The sequence below is a fragment of the Papio anubis genome, chromosome 14 (assembly GCF_008728515.1).
Source record: "Papio anubis isolate 15944 chromosome 14, Panubis1.0, whole genome shotgun sequence".
Classification (NCBI taxonomy): Eukaryota; Metazoa; Chordata; class Mammalia; order Primates; family Cercopithecidae; genus Papio; species Papio anubis.
The window spans coordinates 88,790,356-88,804,346 of record NC_044989.1 but is presented as its reverse complement, the minus strand read 5'-3'; the positions used below and the strand labels follow the sequence as shown (position 1 = coordinate 88,804,346).

Sequence of the window (13,991 nt, the reverse complement as noted above, 5' to 3'; positions counted from 1 at the left end):
TGGACATCTTTTGGGCTGGGGACAGTATTCATTCCACCAAAAATTAATATATTTTTCAGACCTCTGAGCCCAACCTAAGCCATCATATCCCCTGTGACTTGCATGTATACATCCAGATGGCCTGAAGCAACTGAAGACACACAAAAGAAGTGAAAATAGCCTTAACTGATGAAATTCCAACATTGTGATTTGTTCCTTCCCCACCCTAACTGATAGGATATAGTCTCCCCTGCCCTTAAGAAGGTACTTTATAATATTCTCCCTCACCCTTAAGAATGCACTTTGTATGGCTATCCCAAACCTGTAAGAACTAATGATAATCACACCACCCTTTGCTGACTCCTTTTTCAGACTCAGCCCACCTGCACCCAGGTGAAATAAACAGCCTTGTTACTCACACAAAGCCTGTTTGGTGGACTCTCTTCACACAGACACATGTGACAATATTCCCCCAAATCATCCTTATCTGAAGTAAAATTTAAAAAATAACAAAGTATTTTTATGAAGCAAGAGAGCCGGACAAAATCTAAGACTTAGTCAGAGTCTAACTTGTGAGTCTTCTAACTTGTGAGTTTTAGCTGTTGAGGTGTGCTCACTCCACTGTCTCTACTGTAGACTTTTGGATATGTAGATAGTTTCAGAGGATTTTTAAATTTGATGACCCAGTGTAAACAAAACAGTATCTGAGACAGGTCTCAATCAATTTATAGGTTTATTTGCCAAAGATAAGGCTTATGGCCTGTGACACAACCTTAGGAGATCCTGAAAACATGTGCCCAAGGTGGTTTAATTACACATTGGTTTTACACATTTTAGGGAGACGCAGAAATTACAGGCAAAGACACAAATCAATATACATAAGATATACATCAGTTTGTCCTGGAAAGGTGGGATATCTTGAAGCAGGGGCTTCCTGGTCACAGGTGGATTCAAAGGTTTCCTGATTGGCAACTGACTGAAAGAGTTAAGCTCTGCCTAAGAGTTGAATTTATCATAAAGAAGTGCTTGAGTTTAGATAAGGGGGCGTGGAAGCCAAAGTTCTTGTCATGTAGATGAATCCTATGGGTAGCAGACAAAGTAGATGGGGAGGGGCTTATCAGACCTTAGAAAAAAAAGTCAGATGCTTTGGGAAACACTTAGTAAGGGGAGGAGATTCTCTGCAGAATGCAAATTTTCCCCACAACAGGCAGCTTTGCAGGGCCACTTCAGACTAGGTCAAAGAAATATTTTTAGGGTAAAATATTTTGATTTTTTTCAGGGCCTATTATCTGTCATGTTGGAGTATGGTATCTTATTGCTGCAAAGAGTCTGTTTTGTCAGTCCAAAGATCTCTGTTGTGATGATAATGCTGGTCAGTTGTGTCTAAACTCCAAAGGGAGGAGAGTATAATGAGGCATATCTAAATCCACATGCCAGTCATGGCCTAACTTAGTTTTTTTAGATTTCTTTGAAGTTATCTCTGCCAAAAAAGAAGTCCATTCACCTGGTTGGTGGCTTACAACTTAATTTTTGGTTTCAATACACAGAAAAACAAAATCACTTCACAAATTCAATGAAAAATAGATTGGTAAAAAAAAAAAAAAAAACAAAACAAACTTAAGCACTTCCTGAATATTCCTACATGCCAAAGAAAAATAAATTATTAGAATTCAGATGAGAAATACCCCCCATACAAAAGACTAACGATTTTTTTTTTTTTTTTCTTAGTATCTTAGTTTGGCTCCACCAGCAATGAGGATTCCTGTTTAGACAGCAAATTTACACTGGGAGGAAAGGAGGAAAGTGAGGAAGGGAACAGAAAATTAATGGTAAAAGACACATCAACAACTCACCTGACTCAGGAGAACTGAAGATCAACCACATGTGGAAACATGGACTAAATTCCTCTGGGCTGTTCCACCTGAGAGATGAGGAAGCTGGGGTATATGTACACTTTTCACTCGCATCCATGTGAAGAGACCACCAAACAGGCTTTGTGTAAGCAATAAACCTTTTTAATCACCTGGGTGCAGGCGGGCTGAGTCCAAAAAGAGAGTCAGCAAAGGGTAGTGGATTATCATTAGTTCTTACAGGTTTTGGGATAGGTGGTCAAATTAGGAACAATGTTTTGTGGGCAAGGGTGGATCTCACAAAGTATATTCTCAAGGGTGAGGAGAATTATAAAGAACCTTCTTAAGGGTGGGGAGATTACAAAGTACACTGATCAGTTAGGGTGGGGCAGAAACAAATTACAATGGTAGAATGTCATCAGTTAAGGCTATTTTCACTTCTTTTGTGGATCTTCAGTTGCTTCAGGTGATCTGGATGTATATGTGCAAGTCACAGGGGATATGAGGCCTTAGTTTGAGCTCAGGGGCCTGACATTCCTGTCTTCTTATATTAATAAGAAAAATAAAACAAAATAGTGGTGAAGTGTTGGGGTGGTGAAAAATTTTGGGGGTGGCATGGAGAGATAATGGGTGATGTTTCTCAGGGCTGCTTTGAGCAGGATTAAGGGTGGCGTGGGAACCTAGAATGGAAGAGATTAAGCTGAAGGAAGATTTTGTGGTAAGCGGTGATATTGTGGGAATGTTAGAAGAAACATTTATCATATAGAATGGTTGATGACGGCCTGGATACAGTTTTGGATGAACTGAGAAACTAAATGGAAGATACAAGATCTGAATAAAAGGAGGAGAAAAATAGGTATTAAAGGACTAAGAATTGGGAGGACCCAGGACATTCAATTAGGGAGTGCCCAAGGGGGTTCAGCGTAATTACTGGTTTGGTTAGCAAGTTTTTGGGCTCTATCCTTGAGTTTTTTTATGTTGTCATACACCAGACCAGATTGGTTTAGGTAAAAACAACACTTCATTTAAGAATATACAGAGTCCTCCTTTTTCAGCAGTGAGTAAGTTAAGGCCTCAGTGGTTTTGGAGGACAACTGCAGCTAAAGAGTCAACTTGGGCCTGGAGGACTGATAAAGTTTGTAATATGCCTGTTATGCTAGCAGAGAAGTCATTAGAGAGGCTACAGAAGGTTGTGAGAGAGGTTGAAATGCCTGCTATTCCAGTAAGAGCAATAGTGGAGGTAGAAAGTCCTAAACCGACAAGCAAGGGAATTTGTGGAATAACACTTTTTTGTCATGTCATTGTCATGAGGGCAACAGGGAGCTCTTCAGTCCCATTTGCAAATTGAATTTGGGTGTAAGGAAAACTAGTGTGTACGTGCCAGTCCAATTAGCAAGTAGACACATGTAGGTAGAGAATCCACAGAGGAAGAAGAGACCTTATGTGAGGCAAAACTGGAGATGCAAAGTAAAAAGATGAGAAGGAGTGCTGAAAGGGGTGTCTTGTACCCAGACCCCAGGGAATCCAGCTAGCATGGTAGCCGTCAGAGGTTATAATGGGGACTGATGAGGTAACTGCGTAGAAGGAGAGGTTCGATTTTCATGGTGTATGAGAAAACGTTGAGTATCCACTAGCAAACTTTCACTGTTATTTTCGGGGCTGGGTATAAGTAAACAAGAAGAGGGCCTGGGAGAAGAGTCTGACAAGCAAGGGGAAGGTAGCCAAGAATGGAGTGAAATACAGTGAAATACAGGGTAAATGTCTTCCTAAGCAATAATTACTGCTAATGTTTTTAAGTTTGCCTGTATTGATAGAGGGCTTATCTGTAATATGGAGCTGGAAGGCTCCAGTTGTTTCAGTGATGTGTGTAGATGGGCTTTGGAGATGTAGAGTAAAGGAACATCGAGAAGGTGAAAGGTTACCCAGGGGAATTCCAGTGGATCTTTGCCGAGAGATACATGAAGGAGCAGCCACAGGAATAGTAGTTTGTGTTGTGAGAGGTCCAAATATGGGGGGAGTAGAGTTGATATAAGGAGAAAGGATTTTTAAGTAAGTGTGGAGGAGGGTGGTAGCTTGCTGATGTGAAATGTCTGGGGAGGTCTTCCTGGACCTGTCTAGAAAGTAAATGAGTTCTTCAGGAGGGTAAAGGTGAGGGCTATTAAAGGAAGTTCGGAGGTGAAAGGAGATAGGAGATGTTGTCCAGTCTGCATGTAAGGCAGGGACAGCTACGTAGGCGCTGGAAGAAAGGGAAATGCAAAGCCAGAAGTTGTTTGCTAAGGAGGGATTAGAAATGGCTAGGAGAGAATGGGTAAGGTTGATGATGTGGTGGAGATAGCTGGGGAGATGTAGAGGGTGGCAAGAGAATGGGAATGAGATTAAGAGTGAGTATAAAAGCAAAGAATAGAACTTCATCAGGGTGAAAGTATTGGAGGATCCCCTGCCAGCAAAGATCATCTACCCACTCTAAAAGGGAGTTAAGAGTGGCAGTTTGGGGATAGCACCAAGAGATATCAGCTGTGATGGCTTGAAGAAACAGTGTAAATGGCAGTGTAAACAAGACTAGGGCATTTATAAGTAGTTGAGAATGGAGAATAGGAGTATGACTAGACAGAAGATAGTAGGGATGACTAGTTTTTGTGGCTCAGTCCAAGTAGTGTGGATGACTTCACAAAGCCTTGTTGCAAAAAGTAGGGTAAGGACGAACAGACCTAACAGAATGAAGGGATGTATTAGGCTCATAAGGGTTATTACTGTTCTTCAGAAATACGAGTGAGTTTAAGGGAAGTAGGGGACAGTACTTGAGACTTCCAGGAGGAAGAAGAGGGATTAGGCTGGCTGTCTGATGGACACGGCTTTATTCTGGAACAGTGAACTTAGGGACTACGCATCAATATTTATACTGACCCCATATCCTGCACCACCATGCTGTTTTATGGGCTGAAAGGTTTCCTCACTATACAAAGGTCCTCCATCATCAATGCCTTTTTAATAAAAACCCTTCTCAAGGCTGATTTACTTCCAAAGGAAGCTGAAGTCATTCACTGCAAGGGCCATCAGAAAACATCAGATCCCATCGCTCAGAGCAGCGCTTGCACTGATAAGCTAGCTAAAGAAGCAGCTAACATTCCAACTTCTGTCCCTCATGGCCAGTTTTTCTCCTCATCGGTCACGCCCACCTACTCTCCCACTGAAACTTCCACCTATCAATCTCTTCCCACACAAGTCAAATGGTTCCTGGACCAAGGAAAATATCTCCTTCCACTCTCACAGGCCCATTCTATTCTATCGCCATTTCATAACCTTTTCCATATAGGTTACAAGCCACTAGCCCGCCTCTTAGAACTTCTCATTTCCTTTCCATCGTGGAAATCTATCCTTAAGGAAATCACTTCTCAGTGTTGCATCTGCTATTCTACTACTTCTTAGGGATTGTTCAGGCCCCCTCCCTTCCCTACACATCAAGCTCGAGATTTGCCACCACCCAGGACTGGCAAATTGAGTTTATTCCCAGGACTGGCAAATTGAGTTTACTCACATGCCTCGAGTCAGGAAACTAAAATACCTCTTGGTCTAGGTAGACACTTTCACTGGATGGGTAGAGGCCTTTCCCACAGGGTCTGAGAAGGCCACCGTGGTCATTTCTTCCCTTTTTTCAGACATACTTCCTCAGTTTGGCCTTCTCCCCTCTATACAGTCCAATAACGGACCAGCCTTTACTAGTCAAATCACCCAAGCAGTTTCTCAGGCTCTTAGTATTCAGTGGAACCTTCATATCCCTTACCGTCCTCAATCTTCAGGAAAGGTGGAACGGACTAATGGTCTTTTAAAGACACACCTCACTAAGCTCAGCCTCCAACTTAAAAAGGACTGGACTTTTACCTGTTGCAATCACCTGGGCGCAGGCAGGCTGAGTCCGAAAAGAGAGTCAGCAAAGGGTGGTGGATTATCATTAGTTCTTATAGGTTTTGGGATAGGTGGTCGAGTGAGGAGCAATGTTTTGCAGGCAGCGGGTGGATCTCACAAAGTACATTCTCAAGGGTGGGGAGAATTACAAAGAACTTTCTTAAGGGTGGGGAGATTACAAAGTACATTGATCAGTTAGGGTGGGGCAGAAACAAATTACAATAGTGCAATGTCATCAGTTAAGGCTATTTTCACTTCTTTTGTGGATCTTCAGTTGCTTCAGGCGATCTGGATGTATATGTGCAGGTCACAGGGGATATGATGGCTTAGCTTGGGCTGGGAAGACTGACATACACATGATCCTGTCCTCACTGATTATGAGCTCTCTCTCTTGTTCTTTTTCAAGCTGCTATAACAGATTCCTTGTCACTGTGTAATTCATAAAAACCAGAAATTTATTTTCTCACACTTCTAGAGAATGAGAAATGTAACATCAAGGCATGGGCAGGTTAATGTCAGCTTTCTCTGCTTTCAAGAAGATACCTGAATTCTTGAGTTCTTTAAAGGAGGGAAGGCCATGTCTTAACATGACAGACAAGCAGAAGAGAGAGCCAGTGAGATCCCAGCCCCATAATCCCTGTTTATACTGGCATTAATGAATTCCACTAGAGGGCTCCACCCTCCTGACCTAAACACATCACAATAGGCCCCACCAGGCAATACATTTACACTAGAATTATCTTTACTACAGATGGATTCTGGAGGACACAGTGAAACCATAGAACTTTCCTAAGAGATAAACATTCTAGGCCATCTGGCCAGCAATGCATGCAGGCTGAGTTCTCTGCCCAAGATCATAAAGAACATAAGATAGATAGATAGATAGATAGATAGATAGATAGATAGATAGATAGATAGATAGATAGCCATTGGAATTGAGCAGAGGTACAGCAAAGGGGAAAGCCCTAGATTACAGATGGGGACTGCTACATTCATCCTGGTAGAGTTAACCCTTGAATAACTTGAGTTTGAGATTTGCAGATCCACCTATATTTTCTTCTGTGTGTGTCACCTGTGAGCAAGCATGTAATAAGTAATAAATATATTTTCTCATTTTTACGATCTTATTAATAACATCTTTTCTTTAGTATACTTTATTAGAAGAGTAGAGTATATAATATATCAACTATTTATTTCATCACTAAGGCTTCTAGTCAAAAGTAAGCTACTAGTACTTAAGTTAGGGATGCAAAAGTTCTACACAGGTTTTCAACTGCACCAGTCGTCAGTGCCACAACCTCCACGTTGTTCAGGGGTCAACTGCTCTTTCAGTCTGTACCTGCATCTCTCGGGAACAGGATTCTGGGAGGTGGGTTGCAAGTAAAGGAATCCAGAAAATAACATCTCAAACTATGCTGCGTTGGTATTATGATTACGTGAAACCAAAGGCATTTAGAAAGTAACAAATGCACAAAAAGGCTTTTCCTAAATATCCCTTATCTGCTTAAAAGCAGATTCTCCAGAAGGAAACCAACAGTCAAGAAAATTCTTCCTGGGAAATTTTATATCAGGGAAGATTAACACAAAACAAGAATCAAAAATAGAAGAATTTGGAAGTTGATGCTTTATCCAGACAGGCTATTACCTATTCTTTTGAGGATGCGCTTCCATTCTCGTCTTCTCTCCACGTTGTCTACACTTCCCAATTCCCTCTTTGCTAGAAAGGAAATATGAACAACTGGATATCATTGAGTTATCTGGGTAATCACCCTGCTATGATGTCCCACTGCACTTTAAGTAAATTTTGTTTGCCTTTTCTCTTATTAATCTTTCTTTTGTCTGTTCATTTTCAGCAAACATTTAGAGGACAAATCAAACTTTCTTCCTTTCTCCCAATATCAGCAAGTTCCCTTAAAATTCAGGCTGCTTACAAAGCAGCTGGAAGGTTTGTGCACAGGCTACAGCACTGTGATTTGGCTCCCCTAGTCAAGCATCAGTAAAATTTTGTACAGCCTTAGGCTGTAGCCCACTAAAGCTGATATAGTTGGATCCACTTCACCTTCTACTGAGCCAGGCTGGGACGTTTGGCGCACATTAGAGATGTGAGATATAATGAGTGCAAATCCCTGTCCAGTTTCATATGAATCCAACTGATTTCTCCATGTACATAGGCAATTGCTTCATAAGGGATTCAGGGTCTCTTTTCTAAAAATGTTAATAGGGTTGCTGGCATCTGGTTCAGGATGATGTCCCCAATCACTGACGAAATGTAAAAGAGGAACGTGTCATTGATGGTGCATGGCAGGGACATGCTCCATGCCATGGCCACCCTCATTAAGAGAGATGAACGTTGGGAAATAATGCTCAATGGCAGAAAAGAAGGTAGACTATGAAGGTGCCAAAATGAGAATAAGGTGCAGCCCATTTAGTCTCTGGGTACTATAGAGACCTGTAGGTCTTGATAATGGTGGATCTGTGAGTGCTGTGTGCATTGAGAAAACATGGTATCATCTCTGTGTATCTGTAGTAAATTGCTTGATCTTATAGTGGTAAGAACAATGGCATAACACCATTACCTAATACTTAGAAATACATATATAGCATCATGTCAATAAATTTTATTTTTCATTTTTTTAGAAAAGAACAATATTAAAATCACAGAAATGTTGCAATTATAGGATAAAGTACCCACTTCCCTAATGAGAATCATATGACAGTCTTTTGAATACCTGAGAATCCTACCGTTTAACATTTTACTATGTATTTGCTACAAACAAGAATATTCTCCTAAACAATCCCTGTACACCAATGAAATACATTACTCCATCGATTACTAAGGAATATTTCAAATTGTCAAAAAAAAAAAAACTAAAAAATGTTTCTCATAACAAACTAGTCCCCAGTAGAAACGCATTTGTTGCAGACAAATTTGTGCTACCCTGGTCTTACCTGGGACACCAGGGGACAGTGAGCTGGTGCTCAGTTACTGAGATGAGCCAGTTCTGCAGTTGTACCCAGCCTGCCCCGTCCCCTGCTCATTTGCATGTTCTCAGAGCACATCCTCCTGACCTGCAGACTTATTAATAGGCTGGACAGACTTCATGCAGGAGTCAGACCCAGTCAGGACACAGCATGGACATGAGGGTCCCCGCTCAGCTCCTGGGGCTCCTGCTGCTCTGGCTCCCAGGTAAGGAAGGAGACACTAGCAGTTTACTTAGCTCAGTGTGCTCACTACTGCTTTACTATTCAGGGAAATTCTGTTACAACATGATTAATTGTGTGGACATTTGTTTTTATGTTTCCAATTTCAGGTGCCAGATGTGACATTCAGATGTCCCAGTCTCCATCCTCCCTGTCTGCTTCTGTAGGAGACAGAGTCACCATCACTTGCAGGGCAAGTCAGGGCATTAGCAATTATTTAAATTGGTATCAGCAGAAACCGGGGAAAGCCCCTAAGCTCCTGATCTATTATGCAAACAGTTTGGAAAGTGGGGTCCCATCAAGGTTCAGTGGCAGTGGATCTGGGACAGAATTCACTCTCACCATCAGCAGCCTGCAGCCTGAAGATTTTGCAACTTATTACTGTCAACAGGGTTATAGTAACCCTCCCACAGTGTTACACACCCGAACATAAACCCCCAGGGAAGCAGATGTGTGAGGCTGGGCTGCCCCAGCTGCTCCTCCTGATGCCTTCATGGGCTGAGAGTGTTCCTCAGATGCAGCCACTCTCTGATGGTGTCGGTAGAGGGGGACATGAAGTCACCTCTGCATCGCAATTCCTTTTTCTTTTTCTTTTTTCTTTTCTTTTTTTTTTTTTTTTGAGAAGGAGTCTTGCTCTGTGCCCCAGGCTGGAGTGCAGTAGCGCGATCTCGGCTCACTGCAAGCTCCGCCTCCCGGGTTCACGCCATTCTCCTGCCTCAGCCTCCCGAGTAGCTGGGACTACAGGCGCCCGCCACCTCGCCCGGCTAATTTTCTTGTATTTTTAGTAGAGACGGGGTTTCACCGTGTTAGCCAGGATGGTCTCGATCTCCTGACCTCGTGATCCGCCCGTCTCGGCCTCCCAAAGTGCTGGGATTACAGGCTTGAGCCACCGCGCCCGGCCCACAATTCCTTTTTCTTTCTCAGCCCCAGCTGCACAGACATAACAATGCCTGGCTTTAATTAAACAATGCCTGATTTAATAAATACAGAGATCATGACACCTGAGGAGTCTAGTTTGTGGCTTCAGTTGGAATTCATATAACAGAGAAGAAGGCACTATAGATCTTCTAAGCAGAAATTTGTCTTAATACATAGAATTAGAATCTAAAGTACTGAAGTCTAAGTAAAATGTAAAGATAAATCTCCAGATTTAATGTTTTATTTGCTAAGAAATATTTGCCAAGTGGGGCATACAGGAAAACTCAGTGGTCTTCAATATGTTGGAAGAACAAAGAGAAGGTTAGAGTTTTTTGAAAAAGGGAAATTATTACCTATTGTTTTTTGAGAAATTTTATTGGCTGTAGTGAGGGTTGGGAGCTGGCAAGCTCAGACTAGCAAGCAGTGGTGGATAAATTGAATCCTAGAATTATTTTATCTCAGAAATTGTGGGTAAATTTTGATTTCAGGTTACAATAAGCCAAAGCAGTGAAGCTTGCAGAGAATTTTGTTACTGAAATACCAGGGATTCAGTGAAGATCCTGCTGCTCAGCACACAGAAAACCAATCACTAAGACAACAGTATTGTCAAGGAACAGGCGTTAATCAGGTGCTGCAGCCAAGGAGATGGGACACCATTCGCAAATGTATCTCCCTGAACTACTAAAATTAGGGTTTATATAGCAGGGAAGAAATGTGGGAAAACAGGAATTGGGGAGGGGTCAGGAAATTAATTTGGTCAACAGGAAGCAGGAGGTCAGTTAGGCAATCATAATGGGTAAAGGGTCTGATGTTTCACTGTCTCAACTCAGTGATTTATAACTTTCAGCTCCTTGATTGTATCTAGAGGCCTGATGGTTGGTTTCCCGAAAAAGGAACTCAGATTAACATATGTAACTATCTTGAGTTTTAAGACTGGGGGAGCCAATTTCTATGTTTATTCAAAAAATCATAAATATTAGTACCATGGGATAATACCAGCTATTTAAATTGCATTCTAAAAACAGTATTTTGTACCCTGAGTGCCTTTCCTCCCTGGTTTCTTGGCTCTGTTGGGTATGACAAAAATGACCGAATTCCTATGATTAACTTTTATGCTACAACCTTTTAAAACCAAGGATGTAGTAGTCAGGAAGGTTGTTAGTAGAAGCAGGATTCTCTGGTGCTCCCTCAGAAAATAGAATGCGTCTGCCCCTGAAGTATGGACCAATTAATCACGTGGTCCTCCGTCTTGTCTGAAAGCTTAAGGGTTGGGGTGCTGCTGCTCTCAGCTTCCTACAGCATCTTTCCAGGTTTTTCTCCAGTCCTCACTTCTGATCTTGTGTCTGTCTTAGGTAATCAGTGGAGAATATTGAGTCATCCTTTTTTGACTTCCAAATCTCATGGGAGGGCCTCTTATTGGGCAACTCTATCGGAAACAAGAGAGACAAAAAGGGGTATTTATGGTAGTTAAAATGATTTTTTCCCCCATGAGCCCACTTAAATAAATTATATTTAAAGCCACGTGTTGAAAACATGTTCAGCTTTATTTTCTTATTAATGCAAATTTACATTTGCAAATATTTTCAATATGGTAAAGGTTGAAAACGTAATTATTTGTCCATGGAATCATAAAACACCTCTATAATTAAATGGGGTAAACATTTTCTTAAAAATTTGTACTCACTGAAATAAAAGAATATATTTAAAACGTGTGAACCTATGTTAGAAATTATTGGACTTAAATTAAACTGTGCAGTTTGGTTTGGGATGTTGTTCACTCCTGTGAACTGCCACAAGAATCTTGAGTCATGTGTAGTCACTTCTGTTCAGCAGTTGTCTTCAGACAATTGATATCTGTAGGCTGAAGATGAGCTCAGTGCCGTGCAGAGAAACCACTCAGCTGAGCCCTTCCTTGATCAGCCAGATGATTGTGAACATGAGCATCCATGAGCATGATAACAAATGTTTACTGTTATCAGTCACTGAGTTGTGTATTTAACCAGTTTCCAATCATTAATGCATGAAAGCCTACTGATACAGTATTTACACTTCTACCTGTATACACACACACACATATTTTTTCTTAAATTGGTGGTATAAAGGTGAATATTTAGTAATCAAATTATAAAGTTATTAAGAGAAAGTTAATGACAAAATTAAAACTAGTATTTCAATAAAAAGTTAAAATTTACTTCATTTATAAAAAAATGTGCATACACATAAGATACATAAAACTGAATATATATTTATTTGATAAAATATTGGCTACAAATATATACAGTATTCATATTTAAGTGCCTTTATTCTATTATATATTCAATATATGCCTGTTTATAAAATTATTATCTAAATTGAATACATTTAAATAATTTTTGTTACATTCGATAAAAATTGTATTCTGGACCACATATAGTTCATACTCTTGCTACAGAATATTTATTTGTAGCCTTTATTTTTAAAACTCTACCAAAAGATTGTCCTAACATAAAATATTTTTCCAACCCAGTAGAGCTGCAAGGGTATAACTAGAGCAAATTTTGACTAATGTGGAATATTAACCATTACATCCTATGAAACTCTCCATTATGTTCATGCCCACAATGATGATACGCCAACTAGAGTTCTCACGTCAATGGATGCTGGATGGAGTCATATCAGTGCCATTGTCAAGGAAGCCCTGGAAATGTAAACATCATGACAGTGGGTAATCTGCAAGGATTACATCGGATGATCACATTGCAAAGAGAACAGCATTTTACTTATGTTGGCTCTTGGTTTTTGACAGACCATCAGGCCTTAAAAGAAATGCAACAGGATGATTGCAGACAAAGCCATTCTGGAAGAGCTATGACTAGATGTTTCAAAAATGAGCCATAATAAAAAGAAAATGCCAAGTGAATATTAATAGAAATGCCATTAATGAGCAGGGGGATTTTAATAATGAGGACTATTCAAAACATGAACTTCAGTCACCTTTCCTCACTTTTCCAGGGAGACTCATAAATCAATGTTATGGAGGTCCCTGTGGGGACTCAATAATATGATTTTCAAGTAACTGAGATTTACAGGGCAACTGGCTCTTCTGAACACCTAATTTGCCAAGAAGAATGACCCCCCTAACATAGTACCACACATCAGGGCTCAGACTAACAGCTGGAGTCAGGTGATTCTAGTGTCACTGGGTGCACCAGACTCAGATTTTGTACAGAAAAGTTTCCAGAAGCAGCCAACTGTTGTGCCTCTTTTTAATAGCAACTCCTTGATTGCTGTAGTAAGCTGATAGGAGCTGAGTATCTCAGAGCTAGAGCACCAGGCATGATGCTGCTACCTTAACTACCCATTCTCACTTTGGTGCCTACAAACACAATCGATAAAACTGGACAGGCCCAACAGATTCAAATTATTAAATGGAAATGGTACAGTCAGAATCAGCCCTAACCAGGATCCCTCAGGATCCATATGCCCCATGAACAAATGGCAAGCTTTCTAGAAGGGAACAAATGACCCATAGGGGACTATTCAGCTCTCCTTTGGCCACATAGAGTCAAAGATTCAGAGACATGCATGTGGCCACCATCCAGCCAAGGGATGGCGTCTTTTGACTGACACTGAACAAGGACATTCTGCCCAATAAGACAAACTATATGGAATGATAGTAGTCTTACAGGCTGCCCCTAACACTATATTTTGCTCCATTTCCACTAAATCATGGGCCATTGCCAACAACCCAGCCACCTGATCAGGAAAATAGCAACTGAGTGACTAAACTATTAAAGGATCCCCTGTATAGGGAAAAGGACTATGGCAACAGTTTGCTTCCTGGACAGTTAAATATATGTCACTCAGTTAGATGTTGGGGCTACCATGGCCACCCTTGAGAGGACTCTATGTCATGTTTTTGGATATTCCATGAGACTTCACTCTGACCAAGAAACACCCTCAGTGTCTAACATGACATGGGCACACATGTCCAACATGACAATGGGCACATTCTCATGGAACACAATAGACCTTCTATGCAATTACCAACACCCTCTACTGTCTGCTGTACCAGGATAAACACCTCATGTATCCTAGAAATACAATTAGAGGTGATCATAAAGCAGGCTTACTGGTTGTAAACAATGGGGCATCTGAAAG

General features: G+C 41.0%; 2 gene segments (V, D, J or C); both read left to right on the top strand.

Moving 5' to 3' along the window:
• LOC103877257 overlaps positions 1 to 13,991 on the top strand; it is an 856,781-nt gene that overhangs the window by 433,741 nt on the left and 409,049 nt on the right.
• LOC116270358 lies at positions 8,787 to 9,381 on the top strand. The segment is given in 2 exon segments: positions 8,787 to 8,919; positions 9,044 to 9,381. Coding segments are annotated over 2 exon segments (378 nt in total).